This window comes from Cynocephalus volans, chromosome 1 (genome assembly GCF_027409185.1).
Source record: "Cynocephalus volans isolate mCynVol1 chromosome 1, mCynVol1.pri, whole genome shotgun sequence".
Lineage (NCBI taxonomy): Eukaryota > Metazoa > Chordata > Mammalia > Dermoptera > Cynocephalidae > Cynocephalus > Cynocephalus volans.
Window position 1 is genome coordinate 57267070 of NC_084460.1, and position 20239 is coordinate 57287308.

A 20239-nucleotide genomic window follows, 5' to 3' on the forward strand; every position below is an offset into this window, starting at 1 on the left:
ATGACACCCTGTGCCTGTCCCAGCTGTTTGCACACAGCAGCTCCTCGACAAACTTGTGCAATTAATAAACAGACAGAAAGGGGCAGAGTCCAAGTCAGAGCCATCCCTACGTCTGGGGGGCACGGAGCGCCCCTCCTAGTCTCGCTCAAGGGCCCCTCCCAGCTTCCCTGCCCAGCTCTGGGTCCTCTGAGCACCTCATGAAGGCCAGGTCCGGTGTTGTTGGCCTCAGTCTCCCAAACAGCACTCATCACAACACTGCCACCCCAGTCACCTTCATGAATCACGAAACACCAAACCCAGTCACACTGCAAACCCACCAGGGGCTGTCCTCCAGACTGAGCTGCCCCCACGGATCTCCCCAGACCCTTTCAACTGCCAGGGCCTGAATTTCCCGAATGGCTGGCTGACCTCCCCCTCCAGGTGGTGAGAGTTGGGGCTTGGGGCCTGTGTGAAGAGGAGAAAGCTAATTTCCACCTGGGAAAGGAAGCCAGGCGCCTCCTCCTGACTCACAAGCAAGAGGTGTGGCAGGCCATCCCCAGGCACCTGACAGGAACATACTGGGGTTCTCCCAAACAGAAGTTCTTGAGCAGTGGGACCCAGCCTCTGCCTCCAGCTACTGGAGACTCATCCCCAAACAGCAGCCCTTTACCCCCCACCCACCCAAATAAGTCTCCCTCTCCCCCTGCACCCCCCACCCTCCCACAAGCCCCTGCCAGCAGCAGGTTTCAGGCTGGGGCTGGGGAGGCAGACGCAGGTTCCAGTGCCACGAGAGCTGCGAGGGGAACATGCGCGGGTTCCCCGGCTGCCCGCAGGCTGTAAAGCCCTTGAAGGGCCAGGCTGCAGGGCTCCAGGCACATAGCAGCTCAGGGTACCATCCAGTGTCCACAGCTGGGGCAGGAGAATGCCGCTGGGGCCCTCTTCGGTCTAGAGGGAGGCACCCAGGAGACACAAGCAGACGATCCCCCACCAGTCCCGGCTGAGGGTGGGATTGACCCCATCCAGACCCCAGTCCGCGGAGGGGGGCACTGTGAGACAGCAGTTCCAGAACGGGCTGGAAGTGCAGGGCCCGCCATCCGGCGCACCCGCTGGAAAGTACAGGGCAAACTGGACCAGGCAGGGCCCCTGTCCTGAGGGTGGTCTGGGCCCCAGGGGAGGGGTCACAGGCCTGGCTCCAGGACCCGAGCGCGGGGCCTTTTAACCACTCCGATCCCAGGCCAGGCTGGAGAGCGCTTCCTGGGACGACCCAAGCGGACAAACACCACGGGACAGAGCCGGACTGCAGGAGTCGGGCGAGGTGGGCGGTGGAGGGGGAGGGACCTAGGCGGGGAGGGGCGGGCCTAGCAGGGCTGAGGGCGGGGCCGACGCATCCGCCCCCGTGACGTAGAGCGGCCCCGCGGTATAAGTGGGCGCGTCTGCGCGTGCGCGTCCGTCGCAGCGCGGCCTTTCGCGGTCTCCCGTGGAAATGGGCTCCGTGGCCTAGCGTCTCGGCCCCTGTCCCGCCAGCGGTGATCGCGCGCCGAAGCCGTCGAGGGGTCGCCGCCGAGGTGAGCGCCCGGGCCGGTGCGCGGGTGGGGACGAGCGGGCCCGAGTGGGCGGTGGGCAGGAAGCGGTGGCCCCACGCGCGCCGGCCGGACGGGGGTCCGGGGATCCGGTGGGGGCGCGGGCCGGGGTCCCGGAGGGCTCCTCCAGGGCCGGTGGCCCGGCACGGCTCCGGCCCGGTTCCTGGCGCCCAGGCCGGGCCCGCGCACAAAGCGCCTTTGTTCCGCCCGCGCGGCCGGTTCAGGCTGGTTGGAGCCGCCCGCACGGCGAAGGCGTGCCCGAGAGCCCCGCCCCGGCTCGGTAGTCACACCCGCTGGGCGCCTGGGCCGGGCGGCCTCGGACGGGGGAGCAGCCCAGTGACCCCGGGGCCGCGCGCACCGCGCAGGTGTCCGCAGCACGCAGGCAGGAGCATGGCAGCCATCCCCTCCAGCGGCTCGCTCGTGGCCACTCACGACTACTACCGGCGCCGCCTGGGCTCCGCTTCTAGCAGCAGCTCCTGCGGAAGCGCTGAATGCCCTGGGGAGGCCCTCCCCCACCACCCGGGTGAGTGCAGGGTCCCCCTCGCCCGGAGAACCGCGAGTCCCACGGGGAGCGCAGCCGCGTGACCCACTTTGCCCCTCTCAGGTCTCCCCAAGGCCGACCCCGGTCACTGGTGGGCAAGCTTCTTTTTCGGGAAGTCCACGCTCCCGTTCATGGCCACGGTGCTGGAGTCCCCAGAGCACTCGGAGTCCCCCCAGGCCTCCAGCAGCATGATCACCTGTGGCGTGGTTCGCGAAGCCACGAGGACGCAGCGCGGGGACCAGCCCAGCAGATCCAGTGCTGGGCCCCCGTCCTGACCAGTGCCAGGCTTCCGGAGCGCTCGGCCGGCAAAGCCCCTCCCCGCCTACCCCCCCAGCCCCGCCCCGTAGACTAGGCAGGCGCAGTAAGCGAAGCACTGGGTTTTTTGTACCAAAACAATGCCAAAAAGGAAGGGGAGAGAGCTCCCTTCTGTGCTCCAGGCCACACGCCAGCTTTCCACACACCCGAGACTGCCTTGCACCACGTGGAAAATAAACTCCAAGCAGCCAGCAGCGCCTCCGTGGTGTGTGGGTGAAATATGTGGTCCCAGGGGTCTGTTTGAGAAATTACTGAACTCCCTTCAACCTCCTTCCTTCCTGGTTGGGGGGCTGGCCCTGCTCCCAGGCCACCTCTGAGACGTGGCCCAGGTTTATGAGGGTCGAGCTGTTCCATGCCAGCAAGACCCAGCCCAAGAAGGGTGGGGTGCCTTTCTGCCTCTGGGGAGCCTTGGCCAGCGGGCAGTCCTGGATCTGGACAAGGAGACCTCCAGGGCAGCCACCCACCAGGCGGGGTCCCCTACCCTGGCCTGGAGTGAAAGGAAGCTGGGCCTCTTAGACTCAGGCCCGGCCCTGTGGCCACAGAGGGCTGCTGAGACTCTGGCTGTGAGCTTGGGAGCCTCAGTGGGAGGGACCTGCTGCAGCTTAAAGGTCAGAGGGCATGGAAGCTGGGGAGAGTGGTTCCATCCTCCTGGCCTGGTGCAGGGAGGCTTGGAGCCCAGGGTGGAGGTGGGGGCTCAGTTGGTCCCCTGGTGTAGGCATCCTTAACCAAAGCAAGGGTGGAGTCAACTCACTGTGTCCGCACGCCTCACACGTGACCAGCCGAGATGGACTCAGGTTTCTTGGGGGGCAGCTTGGCGAGGGGTGGGAGTCAAAGAGATGGGTGGCAGTTTGGTGTGAGGTCAGGAACACAGTGGGTAGAGGGGACTCCTCTCCTGCCACCCCACCCCCATTCTGCTCTATAAATAACCGTAAGAGTCCACTGGAAGACATCTGTGTGGCTTGTGGCCCTGTTGGCTGAGCTTCCGTCCTGCCTGACCTCAGGTTGTGCAGACAGTCTGCAGGGTGGGGCAGGCTCCCAAGCCAGGCAGCCAGTGCTGCAGCCGGGTGGGGCAGCTTTTTCCCACTTTGGATGAGCTCAGGACGGGGAGGGTGTCCCAAAGTGTTGTCTGAGCCCACTCAGTCTTTCTAGTCACAGTGTCCAGACAAGAGCTGTGGAACCCCTGGAGGCAGCTGCCAATGTTTGTGGCAGGAGGCTGGGGACTGCCTCCTGGGCCCTGGACAACAGCAGCAAAGCTCCATTGCCTGTGGGCCCCTCCCTGCCTGTCTTCCTGAGGAGACCCCAGACACAACTGTGAAGCCTGGAGAACTGGCAGGGGCCTGGTGGTGAAGGAAGAGCCCCGCCAAAGCTCAGTTCCCACCATGCACAGCCCCGGAGAGGTCTCAGCCCTCATCCTGACTGAGCTGGTGTGCTAGTGTTGGGTCCACCCTGTTTGGAAAGAGGGACAGCCCTGGCAGCTGGAGGATTCTGGAGTTGGGATCAGTTGGGGAGGGTTGGCACCTTCCATGAGCTGGTGTCTCCAAAGGGGTAGTTGGGAGTAAGGAGACAGCTTTGCCCCAGACTGCAGCGGTCATGTGATGTGGTCTCAATGTTCGTCCCCTCCAAAGCTCATGGGGGAGTGGGATCCCCAGTGTAGCGGTGTTGAAAGGTGGGGCCTGTTGTAGGTAATTGCCTCATGAGGGCCTTGCCCTTATGAATGGGTGTGGATTGGTGGCTTTATAAGCCCTCACTGTGGGGGCCGGCCCGTGGCTCACTCGGGAGAGTGTGGTGCTGATAACACCAAGGCCACGGGTTCGGATCCCATATAGGGATGGCTGGTTAGCTCACTGGGTGAGCGTGGTGCTGACAACACCAAGTCAAGGGTTAAGATCCCCTTACCGGTCATCTTTTTTTTAAAAAAAAAAAAAAAAAAAAAGCCCTCACTGTGTGATACTCTGTGTCTCCACGGGACTCTAGAAAATCTTCACTGAGAAGAAAGCCCTCATCAGATGCACCCCTCAACCTCGGACTTCCCAGCCTCCAAAACTGTAAGAAATAAACCTTGTCTTTATAAATTACCCATTTTCTGTTGTAAGCAACAGAAAATGACTAATACAGTGAGCTTCCCCCTGCCTCGGGACAGGGCAAGGCCCATGGCCAGCGCTGGCTCCCCTGGGAGAGTCCAGAATGTGGAGGCTAGCCTGGCACTGGGAACTGAACCTTTGTCAACTTCTCTGCTGGGGAGAAATGTCAACTTCTCTGCTGGGGAGAAAAAGTATCTTTTCTTCACTTGTCGCAAGCTTCATGGCTGAGACCCGTGTAGCAAAAGGCAGGTTAACAAGAGGGTGGGTCTTTCCCTCCCAGCCCACTCAGGCTTACGTGCTAATCTCTTGTGGAAACACCCTCAGAGACACACCGGAAAATAATGCTTTCCCAGGTTTCTGTATATTCCTTCCTCTAATCAAGTTAACACCTGAAATTAACCATTGCACCACATGTGCGAGGTGCCCGGTCAGTTTTTCTCAGTGGGCTGTAGTAGCTCCATAAAGTCAACCTTGGTTCCTTAAAGTTACCTGGTCATACCTGAAAATGGGACAATACAGCTGAAGCCTGGGTAATATACCCAGTGTTACCAATTGTGTCCTACAACTAGGAGAACAAGTTCTTTAAATTTTATGGAATTAACTGTATTGCCATAAAAATAACACTAATAGTTTCTGAAGTCTGCAGTAATCAGCTAGGGAGAAAAAGACATGTTTCATTTCATCTTTGTTCACAAAGTTGTATTTTACCAAATCGTTGTAAGCTATTTATTTTCTTTTAAAAAGAGGAAAGTGAAAGTGAGCCAAAACGCCGGGTACTGATCAAGCTTCGTTAAAGGAAAAGAACCTGCTGGGCTGCGCTCAAAATGGAGGGCAGCAACCGTCGTCGGGGTGGGAGAGCTTATATGGGCTGGAGGGCACCAAGGGCTGGCTGAAGCAGTGAGGGAGGGGCATCGCGCCCATGCGGAAGCTAAAGGGTTTCTATTTGGCAGAACTCATGAGGCTTCTCCTAAAGGGAAGGGGATAGGGATTGGTGGCCATTTTGTGCTTGGCCTTGCCTAAAATGGTGCTGGTTATGTTCAAGATCTATCAGAAAGGTTTTCTTAAATCTGGAAACTAAAACACCGAAGAACCAGCAATGCTTGAAACAAAGTCGTATTTGTTCTCATCAGTTCATTCAGTCCCGTGTGATTAATTGTTGCTCTGGTGGACCTTGGGATGGCAGTTTCATGAACCCAACAGTTTCTCTGCTAGAGTTCTGGAAATTTTTCCCAGTCAAGTGGCACAATCTTAAAATCATCAGAAACCTGTGTTCCAGAGTACTTGTCAGAGTCTTCTCCATGGATCTCCTTGAAGAATTCTGGAATGTAGCTGATTGCAGATGCCTTCAGAAAATCGAAATAAAGGGGCTGGCTGGTTAGCTCGCTTGGTTAGAGCATGGTGTTGGTAACACCAAGGTCAAAGGTTCAGATCCCCTTACTGGCCAGCTGCCAAAAAGAAAAAAACCAATAACTGAATTGCAAAAGACTTGAAATAGCCATGGTTAAGGATATGAGAGTTCATTATATTAATGACACACTTGAGAGGGAAATTGGTTATTTCTGTGACATACAACATTTTAACATAACCAAAATCGTGGCTGATAGCATTATACCAGGACATATCAGATTTCTAGGAATTTCAAAGTTTGTGCAATGCTCATGTTAATAACATGCCCATAAATATAACCTGAAGAAGGTTAACACCACTTTCTATTTAACAGTGGTTCCCATATAACTTATCAAATAAGCCAAATTTAACATCTGTCTTTTACAAGCTGAGAGACAAATTCTTTTGAGATATTCCATGGGCCCTTTTGAAAACTCCCAAAGTTATTTCAAGGTCAAAAAGAGTTAATTTAGAATTTGATTTTTTGCCAAAAATGTCAAAAGGTTTAAACACTTGATTAAATATAATCTTATCTATTTAGTCAAAGTGACAAAAGATTTTTGAAGGCAAGTACAGAAGTTACATGGCTGTAAACAAAACTTTGCTCTTTTAGTGTGGAGAAGACACACATTTCTTAACTGATAAGACGACAATGTGACACGCGAGAAATCATCTTACAGCATGAGGCGGTCGCATCCCTGGGTCCATTACTTCAAAGAAAGCCTTTCATGACATCAGATTCTAGTTTCACATCAGTGTGCTGCAACATTAAAGCTAATATTTTCAAAGAACCTTATAAATGAACCCTCCCAGTCTTAGCCAGCTCTGACTACACAGGGTAAAATCACTCTTCCACAAACCTTTTACAATCTTTTCTTCAAATATCCGTCATCCTTTTTTTTTTCTTCCTGCATTTTTTTTCCCTCATTCTGGAACAACCAGTCATTCTGCTTTAGTACAGAATTAGTCTCTTTTCCTTAACAAAAAACACAACCTTCATACCTTAAGTTTCCTTACTAAAAATATAATTTTCTTTGCATGCTTTGCATACAGATTTATTTCCTTATTTCTAATAGTTTTAATTACATATATTAATTACAATTTTTAACCATTAGTAACTTTAATTTCTAGTATAAACTAGGAAATAAGCAATTGTGAGTTGTGTGTCATACCAGCATTCTGCCAGTGATCAGCATTTCGTAGTTTCTGCCAAAACACCTCCCCTAGTGCAGGTTCTCATGTTTATTAACAGTTCCAAGTGTAGTTTTCCTACACCATATAAAAGCAAGATGCCCAATGTATGTAGACTTAAATTTATGCTTAGTAATTAATATTTCATTATTTTATCTTACTTAGAAATGACCCAGACATTTAATGAATCTATTACGTAATATAACAATAATTTTTAAGGTTGCAAGTAACCAAAAAGATTTTGGAAGCTGTTTTTTTCCACTGCTTGGCCATCAGTTTTTTGTTTCTGTTTTTGTTTTTTTGTATTTAATTTTTACTTTTTTAATTGGCATGTAATAGTTGTACATATATATGGCATATAATTTGATATTTGGATGGAAACTTAGGTAGACATTTTATAAAACAATTCAACTTTTACACCACTTATATTTACCTAATTCACTTGTTTTTAACAATTATACTTGGACTGCTCGTGCACATTTCATGAGGCATTAGACAAAGCTAACCATTATCTTATTTTTCTTGTTGACAAATCACGCAAGTATGAAGAATATCACAGAAGCAAAGAAATTAAAAAGATAAAAATGGTTATTTTCCCTCCCTATTCTTTCCTGCAACAGACATGCACTGACAATTCGTTTTTACTGTGCATTCTGCCCTTGTGTTGGATTTATAGTTTTATGACCTTAAACATCTAATAGAGGTAACATAAGCTTGCTTGACTGTTAAACCCTGGAAGGAAAAAAATATGTATCTGCATTGTATCTAATGCTGACAATTCTGAAGACACTCCTGTTTTTATTTTACCAACAATCTTAAAACTAGTTGTTATTTGTCAAAAATATCCCAGATTACATGAACTTTTAAAAAAATTTGGTTTATTTTCTGTATTTCCGAGAGTTTTAGGAATACTCAGTTTATATAAGCGTTCATATATCTCTAAGCCAATCTGAACAGAACTCCTTTAAGGGACTTTATAAATTAATTTGGTAATACCATCAGGAGGTAGAAGAATATCATGTAAACAAAGTATATATTTACATAAACATAACAGGCACAAACAGACCTTATAGCTTTTTTTATAAAAATTTATCAGTAAAACCTAGTAATACAAACTCAGTGGTTTATCTCCACCTATATTTTTATCCAAATCATGTTTCCAGCAAAAATGGGACAAGTTAAGATTACCCACATATGCATGCTGACAATCAATCATGTGAAAATTGGGGGGAAAAAAGATTACCCATTCAGATGGCTAAAGCTTTTTTCTGATACTTGTGGAAAAGTCTTCTAAGTTGTTTTGATTTGCCCAATTTCCAAATAGTTTCTTTTTTCCTTCTGATGACAGTTGTCTCCCACAAGATAACTATTAGGTTCTAGAGGAGACGGTAGAAATTTTATATCTCAAAGGCACAGAGAAAGCAAGCTGTCTCAGGAAGTTTGGGGGCACATTTGCCTGTCACTAGAGCTCATCCCACAGAGGCGAGTGGCAAGGAGCTGGCTGGCATTGTCATTCAGTCCACTTCCAATTCACCTTTTTCATTTCCAGCTGCAAGGGTTGCTTCCGGGGGACCTTGAGTCCTTTGAGAGCAGGGCACTAAAGTTCAGGTGCCTGGGACATTCGGGCACGGTGGACAGAGGGGGAGGCTGGGGCTTGAAGGACATGTGGAGGGTTCACAGGAACCGGAGAGAATGTCAAAGGTGGCAAAGGAGGAGCAGGTGGAAAGGGAGGTCCAACAAGGAGGGGTGGACGGGTGAGCAGGGGTTTGAGGAGGGTTTCCTTGGCTGAGAAGTTCCCGTGGGAGAAGCAGGGTCTTACAACACATTCAGCCTGAAATCAACTTCCAGTGAAGCTGCCTTCTGACCATAGAGCTCCTTAAAAACCTTTCAAATACCCTGTTGTCAGGTTTCAGTTGAAACAGATGATAAATGTGATTCCTGGCAGGACAGAACTCCTTTCACACGACTCAGAACCCAAACCAATAGGCCCTTTGACAACCACAGACAGAGGAGAGGCAGCCCCTGGGATCTGGAACCCCTCCCCAGGACAGCCAAAAGAAGGAAAAGACCTTCATTGCCAGAAGCGGGTAAGAGTCCTTTCCAGGATGAACCAACCAGCAGAGGCTGACTCTACAAAAGCCCCTTAGCATGGAGACTTCTGACTACAAACTCCTTGGAGAGCCGGTGCTGTGGGACAGGAAAACACGGGGCTCCTGGCCTCTGCTGCTGGTGGCCAGTGCAGGCTGACACCTGCTCCCAGCTGGCAGAGACCAGAGATATTCTTGCTGGTCAGAAGCAAAGCTCCCAGGATAAACTGTGACAAACAGGAAAGACAGCTGTCCCGGGAGGGAGAGCATCAATGAGAACCCAAAACTGAATTTTCGCAAGAGTCACAGCCCAAACAACGTGCTCCTGCTGACATAAATTTGGAAAAGGAGACAAGTTTTTACCTTTCACTCCAATGGGCACTGCAGAGGGATCCAGGAGCTCTGACCGTGGTGAGAATGCTCACTTCTCTCTGGCTTTCGGTCAGTTGTCCCAGGATCTCATCTGCAGGCTCCAGAGCGAGTGGGGTGTCTCAGCTGCCCCTCACTGGGAGCCAGGATCGGGGCGGAGGGGGAGAAAAAGTATCTTTTCCTCACCCATCACAAGCTTCATGGTTGAGACCCCTGTAATAAAAGAGAGATGAACAAGAGGAAAGCATACAGATTTATTTAATGCAAGTTTTACATGATACGGGAGCCTGATGACCCAGGGACATGGAACGTGTATCTTCACAGGCAGTGGTGCCGGGTGTGACAAGAAGAGAAGGGTGCGATCTGATTGTGACAAGTGGGGTCTCAGCAAGGCTTGGTTGTTCAGTCTTCTTGGCATCCCCATGTGACATTCCTTCCCTCTGGGTACAGGGCAGGACACCTGTCACATGAGGGTCTTCAGCAGAGAAGGGAAAGAGAAGGTCAGAGTGACCTTCCTAGGATTTATGGCCTGTGGCAGGGAGGACGTACAAGGGGCAGGGGAGAGTGGCCTTCCCACTTCTGCTGTCTTCTCAGTGTGCCATGTCCCCTGCATACTTCCTGCACTCCATCCAGCGGAGGCACTGGCCCTGGATCCAAGGTCCAGTATTGCCTCCGCAGGCCCCTCCTCTGCAGGGCCCAGCCATGCCACCACTGTGGCCGCTTAGAGCGGGTTCTCGTACATGGTGAAGCTGGACAGCCTCTCCCGCAGGGCTCTGAAGCAAGGCCTCTGCTCAGGGTCCCTGGACCAGCAGGAGAGCATCACCTTGCGCACACTGGGCGGGCACTCCGGGGGGCAGGGCATGCGGTAGCCAGCGTCCACCCTCAGGAAGGCCTCGTGGTTGGACATGCCTGCAGTGGGTAGGAGGAAAGGATCTGGAAGGTCAGCACCCGCCTGCCCACCCTCCACCCAAGGAGGCCACCTGCTGCCACCATGCCCTTGGTGTTCCCCAGCATGCTGTCTGCTTCTAAGGCCCTCCCTCTGGGCAGCGGCTCCAGGAGGCAGCCCAGGGGTGGACATTCCTGCACTCCCAGTGAGTGGTGCAGGTATGGGGTCCAGGCCCCTGGAGGCTACCCAGGACCTACCCTGACCCCACCTCCTCCACCCTGCCCACTGTTGGAGCACTGTGGGGCCGGTACCTGGGTAGGGCATCTGACCCCTGCTAAAAATCTCATGGAGGAGAATCCCGAAGGACCAGATGTCAGATTTGGTGGAGTAATGCCCTCGGGAGAGCGCCTCGGGGGCCGTCCACTTGTAGGGGATGTTGTGGTCATGGGAAAGGTAAATGTCCTCCTGCAATCACACAGGCACTGGCAGGCCATGGCGCACCCCTCCCTCACAGCATGGGCAGGCTTGGGAGCACGGTTTGTGTGGGCAAGGGTGTGGCCACACTGCCTGGAATGTGGGCTTTGGTGACCCACGGTGTGACCCCCTGGTGGCCATCCTGTTGCCAGTGCTGCTGGGCCAGCGGCTTGGGCCCAGGTGCCAGAAGCGCTGCTGTCCCTGGGATTCTGGGGAGTGTGGGGTGAGAGGACAGGCAGGTGACAGAGCTGCGAAGTGCAGATGCGGGGAGCATGAGGCCCCTGGGTCACGTCAGAGGGGCCCGAGCTAGGCCAGCGTGGGCGTGGACCGGCAGCAGCTGCATGGACAGAGCCCAGCCCCACCTGCCGCCCTGTCAGCCTCCAGGCACTCGACGCCCAGAGTGTACTCACTGCAGCTTCCCATCTCTTGCCCCCACCCACACTGGGTCCCAGAGGGTGGGAAGCTGTATCTTGCCCACAGCTGAATCCCCAGCTCCATGCACAGAGGAAGCCCTGCACCCTCCGCCTCCAGCCTGCCAGGGCCCTACCTTGATGAGCCTGGCTAGCCCGAAGTCCCCGACTTTGCAGATGTTGTTTTCACCCACAAGGATGTTCCTGGCCGCCAGGTCCCGGTGGATGTAATTCTGTGACTCCAGATAGCACATGCCCTCAGCCACCTGCGAAGCAATGTCCACCAGCTCCGAAACGGGCAGCGCTTTCTTGTCAGACTCTGCAGAGCAAGTGGAGGCCAGAGTCAGCTGCCGAGGCAGCTACCAGCAGGCAGGCTCTGGCTCCTCAGCTTGCAGGAGGGCTGGGGCAGAGAACAGTGGACTGGCCACAGCCTTCTGAAAGGCAATTCTGTATCAATAGTCTAAGAGCGGTGCGCCCGTATAGACCCTGTGCCCCAGCAGTTCCCCTTCTGGGAATCTGCAGTAAAGCTACAGGAGCTCAGACAAAGGTATGACTAGATGTGTGTCACGGCATTATTCACACTTTGAAACTCTGAAAAGGTTTAGCAACAGGAGAATGGCTAAAGAGCTGCAGCTTGTCTGCATGGTAGTGTGTATGAGACAAATTTCATTTCTTAAGAACGTTCAACAACATGGAAATTGCAGTGATCAAGCTTATTATGTGAAAAACGTAGGATATACACAATGTTGCATTCAGAGTGTTCCAGATGCTAGTGATGAAGTAGCATCTAAAACAGCTAGATAAACAGCTCTATCCCTAGGTACGTACACATGCTTACTGGCTGTCATTCATCCTATACTGCAACATTCATTCCCACTTTAGCATCTCTGGAAGTAGACTGAGCATCTCGATTAACTGGCAGCGACTGTCTGGTGTTGGTGTGAAAGTAAATAGTGGAGCTTCTTAGAGAGAAGTCTCTGAGTGGACGAGATGCATTGTGTGTACGTCTGCATGTGTTATGGTGTGTGTGCATGTGTCGGCATGCACGTGTATAAGTTGGTGTTTATGTGTGCAGGCGTGTGTGTGTGCATGTGTCCATGAGTAGGTGTGTGTGAGTGTACAGGCGTGTGCTCTGCAGACGTGGCTCATGGGCATGTCGAGGTGTGTGCATGCTCAAGTGCTGTGGGAGGGATGTGTGTGCTAGGGGTAGAGCACAGCTGAGGGCTGAGGCAGTCTGCAGGCTGCTGCACTGCCCCCGCCTTTTCACAAAGTGGCCTTATCCACTGCAGGTGCAGGAATTCTGAGTGGGTTTTCATTTGCACTTATCTGTATTTTCTCAAATTTTCACAATGAGCAGATGGTAGGTTTAACATACCCTAAGTCACTTCTTAAATGGACACGGTGGCAGGCACATCCGAGAGTTGCCTGGCTATCTTGCGCGTGGTCAGGGGTTTCTCTGTGGGGGTCTCCCCGTGCCTCCTGCAAGCCTGGGCCACTCTTCCCCCAGGTCAGGAGCTGCGCACCCTTACCCACTCACCCCGCAGCAGCTCGAGCAGGCTCCCCTCAGGCATGAGCTCTGTAATGATGTACACGGGGTCCCCCACGGACACAACTGCATACAGTGCCAGGATGTGTTTGTGACGCAGCGTCTTCATGGCCTGGATCTCCGACTGGAGCATGTGCTGGTGCAGGAGGTTGTCTGCCGGGAACAGGCAGCTCGTGGTGCAGCCTCTGGCCCCAGTGCCTCAAGGAGAAAGCCAGTCCCTGGGCCCCCCACACCAGCTGCTCAGGAAACATGGTGTCCTGCCCAGGGTGGGGGCCAGAGCCATGCAGCCCACTCCCCCACACCCCAGCCCCCAGCCCCAGTGTGTACATGGGGTTCTGCCGTGCCTGCTATCTGCTCTCACCACACCCCACTGTCAAACGCCTCCTGAGCCAGAGCTTCAGAGCAGGTACATCTGCCCCCCACTGTCTTCCTGCCCCCTGAACCCCTGATTCCTGTCCTGTGACATCTAGACCTCTGGGGGGGCCCAGGTGACTAGGTGAAACTTTTCAAGTTTCCAGTGATCTATCTATTTTAATGGCTTTCCATTAGGTTGAGAATTTAAAATTTCCTTTTGAAATAAATGCATTTAGGTAAAAACAGATGAAACTGAAAGAAAACTACTCCCTCGGTGCTGCTGTAGGTGCCATGTGGGGTGCTTGGGGGTCCCACCCTCAAGCAGGGTGAGACCAGAAGTCCCTGTGGCCAGCTGGTGCATGGTCAAGTGGAGCCCCCGACCTGGGCCACTCACCTCGGGAAATCACCTTAATGGCCACTCGGACCTGGTCTTTCCAGAGCCCTTCGAAGACCTCTCCAAAGTAGCCAGACCCCAGCTTCCTGCAGAGTGTGAACTCCTCCCTTGGCCTTTCCCAGTCGTCCCAGTGGGGAAGGGGCTCGGGCTCATGCTGGAAAGACAGGCGGGGATCACAGGGCAGGGAGAGGATATGGACCCCCACACCCCTGCCCAACCTTTAGGAAGTGCGGAGCCTTGATTTATCCTCAAATCCAAGGCCGTGTTCATCTTGGGAGGGCCCAAGTGTCCCCCATGTGGCAGGTCTCTCCTGGAGCTGCCCCCAGCCTCTGTCCCCTGCCATGTCCTGTGCACAAACACCACTCTCATCGCCTGCTCTGGGCCAGTGACTCCCATGCGGGGCTCCATGTTTGCAGGGCATGTGATCCTTGTCCCCAGGCTCTAGCTGGTCCAGAGAGACCCGGAGCCTGACCTCTCCCAACCAGGGTAGGAGAGAAGCCCAGCCTAGAGGGGCAGGTCTACTGGCCCACCAAGCCCCCACCCCGTTCTGTAGAACCGTGGCTTCCCTCCCAGCGGGTCAGCAGGTCAGGACCTGCACCCATGCGCCCGGCCAACCACTCCCAGCAGGAGACATCCGCCTGTGCATGCACCACCCTGCCTGACCCGGAGCGACCTGCCATGAACGGGCGAGCGTCTGGGGCGGCCCTACCTTCTGACAGGGTGCGGTCAGCTGCAGGCCGTGGGACAGGCTCTGGGCCTTGTGGTACTCCACGAGCTCGGGCAGGCTGCGGAAGGACACCGCCTGATTGAGGTGCAGCCGGTCCCCACGTCGCCAGATCTTGTAGTGCCGCACGGCCTGCGTGTCCCGCACTGGGGGCGGAGTGGACAGAAGAAAACTCACCCCGGGCTCCTGCACCTTGCCCCCGCGGCCACACCTGCTCGGAGTGCCTGGGTCCCAACCGTTGCTGTTGGAGCTTCCTGGGACAAGGCCTGCCATCCCAGGGACCTGCCACTCTGAGGTCAAGCGGCAGAGCCCTTCTCTGCTCACAGCACACCCCCAGGTGCAGGGTCATGGGCAGGATGGGACACCTGCGGGGTCCCTCACAGGTAGTCAGTGCTTCCCAGGACAGCATGAGCAAGCTGGCAGGACAGGACCTCAGAGAACCCCTTCCCCTCCCAGAGAGAAGCTCACAGCCCAGGGAGGTTCCTGCCATATGACTGCTCCCAACAGCGAGCCAGACCCGGGCCCAGGGACAAGCTGCCTGTGCCCACTTGGGGGAGGAAGGTGTCAGAGCTCCCTGGAGAAGAGCCAGATGTCACAGCCAGAGGGAGGCCGGGCTCACCACATGGCCAGGAGAGTTCAGGGACAAGGAGCCCGGCAAACACAGTATAGGCGAGGGGGAGTGCAGGGAGGCTGTACCCGAGAGCACGTAGTCAGCACCCGGCTTCCCGCTGACCCTGATCAGGAAGGCACCTGTCACGTTGCCCTCAGCCTGTAGCCGGTGCTGAGCTTCCGAGCGGGAGATGCAGCCGAAGAACCACCTGCCAAGGAGGGGCGGCCTGAGCCTGCACTGACCCTGACCCCACAGCTAACCCCCACCCCGCCATTCCTACCTGCCACCTCAAGCCCCCAGCCCTGACTCAGCTGCCCTGCAATTCTGTCCCTGACCCAGAGGCCCCTTCTCTGCCCATCACAGACCCTGAATGTTCCAGATGGCCAGTTCCAAACACCAGGAAAGGCCCTAGTGACCCACCCATCTTGGGCAACCCTGTCTGTGAGTCAGATCCCCCCAGGACATGCAGTCCAATCATGCAGATATGCACCCCCCAAAACCTCTGGTGTGACATTCCGGGACCAGGGCAAACACACCTACCCTATGCTGAGGGACTTGGGCTGGAAAGGGCGTCTGAGTAGCAGGGCTCTGGGTGCTGCCTCTGCACACTCATAGATGTGCACACGCACATGCGTGTGCACACAGCCACTCCCATGCATGCACTCACGCACGGACATGCACTGATGCACACACACCCACTTGCACAACATACTTGCACAGGCACACACACGCTCACGTGTGCATCCACACATGCACACACGTGTGCTCATGCTGCACACATTTTCACACATGCACACATGTGTACTTGTGTGTGCACACGAGTGTGCACACAGCGATGAACACTTGTGCACTCACGTATCCACACTGCACACATTCACACACATGCACACATGTGTACTCAGGTGTACACACTCGTGTGTGCATGCGCAGTGATGCACACTTGAACACTTGTGCACTCACAGCACACACACGCACGAGCACACATGCACACATGTAGCACTGGCACACACGGGCTCCCAGCTCAAGGACGTGGATGAGCCTGGACTGTGGATGCAGAGTGGGGCCTGCAGACTCTCCAGGTGACTTGTGCCCTGCCCCTGGTGTGTCTCTGACTTCCTCAGACGCTGTTGGCACACGACCCTACACAGAAGACCACTGCTAGCACAGAGCCCGTGGGGGTCCACCCCCTCTACAATCCCCCACCACGCCTCCAACCACCCTGCCTCCTCCTCCACCCTCATGTGTGCTGGGTTCTCAGGGCTTTGCACCTGCCATTTGGGCCACCTGGGACCTGGCAGCCGTCTGTACGCCCTGTTGCACCCTGCTCCGGCCCCGTCATGGGACCCTGCCTCCACAACTGCCCGTCCACAGCTTCACCTGCCCGCTGGTCTCCTCCCTCCAGGTGGTGACCACAAACACGTTCCTGACACCCCACACAGCAGGTGCTCGACCAGCACTAGTGAGTGATGAGAAAGACAGGGACCTCGTGAGCACAGGCAATGGGGATCCCTCCCTCTGGGCCTTTCCCAGCCCAAGCTCAGAGCAGCCGCAGGTGCTGGGGTCCTCAGGTGGCCATGGACACACCCATGCTAGCTGCCCCTCTAGTCCTTGCAGACCTCAGGGCTGCCACTGTGAAAGTGACAGGAACAGCCATGGGGGTGGCCAGGGGTGACAGGCAGGGATGCCAGGGGGATGCCCACCACAGTGACTGGCTCAGCCAACTCCCTGCATCCACCTCCGGGACAGGCGTGTCCCCGTGGCCTTCCCACTCCCTTAACTAGGTTGCACATCTGGTTTCGGCTGTTTGGAAAGTAAGCAAGCTTCACTCCCACACAGACCTTGTCACTGACAGCCTGCCCCTGGAAGCCCACACAGGACCCTTCTGTCCTTTCTAAGTACTGGCAGAGCCACACCCATGATCAGAAAGTGACTGTGGGTGAGTACAGGGGAGGGTTCCATGTCCTCCAAGGCCCCCACCCCAGATGACACAGTGACAGCCCAGTCAGCGCTCCTGGGTGCTGGGATGGTGGGTCCAGAGACAGGACCAAGCTGGATGCCCAGCATTGACAGAAGGCACAGGGAGATGGAGCCAGGGGTCCCTGCCCTCCTGGGGCTCCTGGAAGCCAGCCTGCAGGCCTGTGGAGATCTCAGGGCCCCAGGATACTCACGGCTCTGACTCGACAGTCTCCTTCTCAGCCAGGTAGTTGTGGGGCACATAACCTTCAGCTAGAGCCTGGCCCGCTGCATCCAGCAGGGTGGCCCACCACCACTGCTCTTCCTTCCTGGCCACGTGGAAGAGGTCCCCTGCCTGGAAGCTCAGCTCCTCATCCGTCCGGGCCGTGAAGTCCCAGAGGCCCACATACTTGGGGCCCGGGTGAGCCTGGCCCCGGGACGCCATGGCGGGCACAGTGGCAGGACTGGGCTGTAGGCCCACTGTGGGCTCTTGAGGCAGGGAGGGTGGGCGGGGCGTCCCTGACGGGCCATCACCCATTTCCTCATGATGAGGAGGCAGCCAGGCCAGCCACACCCAGCACCCATCAGGAATGCCTCTGCGCAGCCTCCCGAGAACACCCCAGCAGAGCCCCCACGGTCCTCACGTCCCCCGGGGCCAAGCCACGCCGGGACTCACGCCCAGCTATTATGGAAACCTGCTGGCCAAGCAGCCACATGCCAGACCCACGCCTGGGGGAACAGGGAGGAACAGGTGGGCACTCAGGTGTAAGGAGAACCCAAGGGCCCCCCCTTGGAGTGGGTCTTGGAGCCAGAGGAGGAGGGGAGGGGAGAGATGCACCTCTGAGGTCCCTTCCAAACCTCAGAGGCACTGGAGGATGAGCTGAGCAGGCGCCTGGTACACGCAGAGCAGAGCGCATACAGTGCTGCCCCAAGACGGTCCCCTCCACCTGCCCAGTACCTCCCCTCACCCACGGAGCCCACTCCCGTATGCTGAGCAATGCCGGAAGCTACAGTGGCCATGCTGGCAGGACCTGCCCTCAGGAAGGGGTTGGGGGTACAGATCATGACATGAGATCACATCTTGATGCCCGTCTGCCCTGGAGGGGCCACCACAGAACAGCCTGCTGAACCCCTACCCGGCCCAGGGCAGCCAGAGAGACCAACAGGGAGGGCCGGGGACCTGGGTGGTAAGGGCAGCAACACCAAGTAAACATGCCAGGAGAACTTCCTGGAAGAGGCGGTCCCAAGGGTCACAGGGGATCTCTTAGGAGGCGGGAGCCAGAGGGGACGCAGCCAGGCTCCTCTGGAGGTGACCCTTGGCTGAGGAAGCAGGCACAGCCCTCCCTGGCATGGACACGAGGGGGCGCTCCATGGACTATGTTCAGTGGCCTGGAAGCACAGGCACCACCAGGCCCCCTGCAGCCTCCACCTCCTTCCTCCCGCCCTCCAGGGCCCCCAGGGCCCCAGCTCCTTCTAGCTTGCCTCCCACCCCTCCCCCACCCATCCCTAGCAAGCCCCCATTGCGACCTTCCCCCAGCCTTTGCCCCACCTGCCCTCACCCCACCCCCACTCCCACTCCCAGTAAACCCATCCGAGACTCAGCCCAACTCCCTCTCCCTGACCACCTGCCCACATTCTGCTTACCCCGCAGTGCCCACCCAGGGAGCTCCTGCCCAGGGGCCTGGAAAGGGGCAGACCAGGGAAGGACAGATGACCTGGGGAAAATCGCATGCTAAACTCTGCTTATCCAAACTTTCTTTTTATTGAAAAGAGAGAAAATGGCACTGTCCTTCACTCCATTTCGAGATTAAGAACAGGAACATGGATTATTCAACAAGCTCATAAATGTTCTGGACAGCCCAGCTCTGTTCTGACCAAGGTGGGGAAGGGACAACAGAAGGAGCTGCATAGAGGTCAGAGGTCAGAGGTGGGGGCTGGGGGAGGGGAAGCTGGGCGTTGGGTTGGTCAGTGTCTGTCAGGCCCAGGGGGCTCCATAGCAACCCCCATCACCACCATGCCCCACCTGCCACTGCCCCCTCCTCCTTCACCCTCCAGCCTTGGGCCTCTGGCCCCAACCTGTGTCCAGGGGGCCTTGGCGCATCGCTGGGTGCAGACATGAGGGAGGTTCTGTCTCAGCCACACCAGGAAATGGGAAAGTCCCCAGCCCGGCCCCTCCCAGAGACCCAGGAGCTCCAAACCGGTGGGACAGGTGCTGATGCGTGGCCCAGGAATGCGCTGGTGCCCCAGACAGGCAGGCCTGCTTCTGCAGCCTGGTCACCTCTAATCCCAGCATATTCCCTCCCACCTGGGCCAGCAGTGCCCATCTCAGCTCAGACTCAGGAAGCACAGAGCCCCCAGAGGGTACAGACGATGAGGCTGCTTCTCCGTTTGCTGGGGAAGCACCCAGAACTGGCCTCGCCTTCCTGGGCCGGGTGCTGGAACCAGCCCCTCCTCTGGGCTCTCTCAGGACACAGTGGGACATCAGGGCCTGAAGGCCAAGGCAGAGGTGTAGCCCAGCTGGCTGGGGCCCCAAGAGGTTTGGCCCAAACCCCCTTGCACACCAGCCATGGGGGTCGGTGCCAGCCCGCAGCCTGGTGTCCAAGGCTCTAAGGGCCTCCTGCCCGCTCTTGGCTCTGTCTTGAGAGGTGGCCAGGCTGATCTAGGTCCACAGAGGGCCCGTCTCCACTGCTCCCCTGCTCATGCTGCCCCGGCCTGTGGTGTCCCTTCCACCGCCCCCTCCACAGAGCCCCCATGGCACCAGCCCTGCACAGCTTCTGTTCTCTGAGACTCTGAGCATCCTCTTCCCTACCTGGCGGGTCACTGTGCACTCGGGGGTCCCATTTCCAGCTCCCACAGGAAGGCCTGTGGTCAGTGGCGATTAGCTCGTTGGCCTCCGCAGGTGCAGAGCTGACCCTAAGCTCCATTCCCTCTAGGGGATGCTGCCAGAGGTGGCCCAAGCCCAGGACACAGCTTCCAATCTGGGGCTCCCAGGAGAGTTGGGGCAGGGTCTCAGAAACCCAAAGGCAGGCCCCACCAGTCCCTGTGTGCCTGCCCTGGTTCACCCCCAGCCCCCTTGCCCTCAATTTGTCTCTTAGTGACTGAACTGGGCTTGGGAACGGGGTCAACTGTGCAAGTCTTTGCCCAGCTCCTCACTTGGTGGCCTCCCGAGTGTTCATGTCTGGACTTGTGAACGTTCTGCTTATCCCATGCTTTCTCCCAGAGAGCTTGTTGTCATCCAGTTGCCAGCACACCTCAGCACCTATCCCCCACCTCCACCCCCGACCCCCGACCCTGCGCACCCAGGAGACTCTGCCTCCCTGACCACTGCCCACTCTGAGAATGACCTCACAGTTCACCGC

At 55.9% G+C, this 20239-nt stretch overlaps 2 protein-coding genes across 2 annotated transcripts; one reads left to right on the top strand and one right to left on the bottom strand.

Moving 5' to 3' along the window:
- Window positions 1–1413: 1413 nt before the first annotated feature.
- PPDPF (pancreatic progenitor cell differentiation and proliferation factor) lies at window positions 1414–2606 on the top strand. Its single transcript, XM_063114576.1, has 3 exons — window positions 1414–1544; window positions 1925–2082; window positions 2164–2606. Exons 2-3 carry the CDS (start codon window positions 1950–1952, stop codon window positions 2373–2375), a joined length of 345 nt encoding a protein of 114 aa, XP_062970646.1. The 5' UTR covers window positions 1414–1544; window positions 1925–1949; the 3' UTR covers window positions 2376–2606.
- Window positions 2607–10250: 7644 nt separating this feature from the next.
- Window positions 10251–17325, bottom strand: PTK6 (protein tyrosine kinase 6). Its single transcript, XM_063079799.1, has 8 exons — window positions 17096–17325; window positions 15014–15135; window positions 14303–14463; window positions 13594–13747; window positions 12837–12998; window positions 11437–11618; window positions 10727–10880; window positions 10251–10438 (listed from the first exon to the last, which is right to left on the bottom strand). The coding sequence occupies exons 1-8, from the start codon at window positions 17323–17325 to the stop codon at window positions 10251–10253; spliced, it is 1353 nt and encodes a 450-aa protein (XP_062935869.1).
- Window positions 17326–20239: the final 2914 nt, after the last annotated feature.

Coding starts and splice junctions, on each gene's coding strand:
- PTK6 (XM_063079799.1), bottom strand. CDS start 17,325: ATGGCGTCCCGGGGCCAGGCTCACCCGGGCCCCAAGTATGTGGGCCTC. Junction 12,999..13,593: donor CATTAAGGTGATTTCCCGAG/GTGAGTGGCCCA, acceptor TGTTCCCGGCAG/ACAACCTCCTGCACCAGCAC. Junction 11,619..12,836: donor CCTGCTCGAGCTGCTGCGGG/GTGAGTGGGTAA, acceptor CTTGCTCTGCAG/AGTCTGACAAGAAAGCGCTG.
- PPDPF (XM_063114576.1), top strand. CDS start 1,950: ATGGCAGCCATCCCCTCCAGCGGCTCGCTCGTGGCCACTCACGACTAC. Junction 2,083..2,163: donor GGCCCTCCCCCACCACCCGG/GTGAGTGCAGGG, acceptor TGCCCCTCTCAG/GTCTCCCCAAGGCCGACCCC.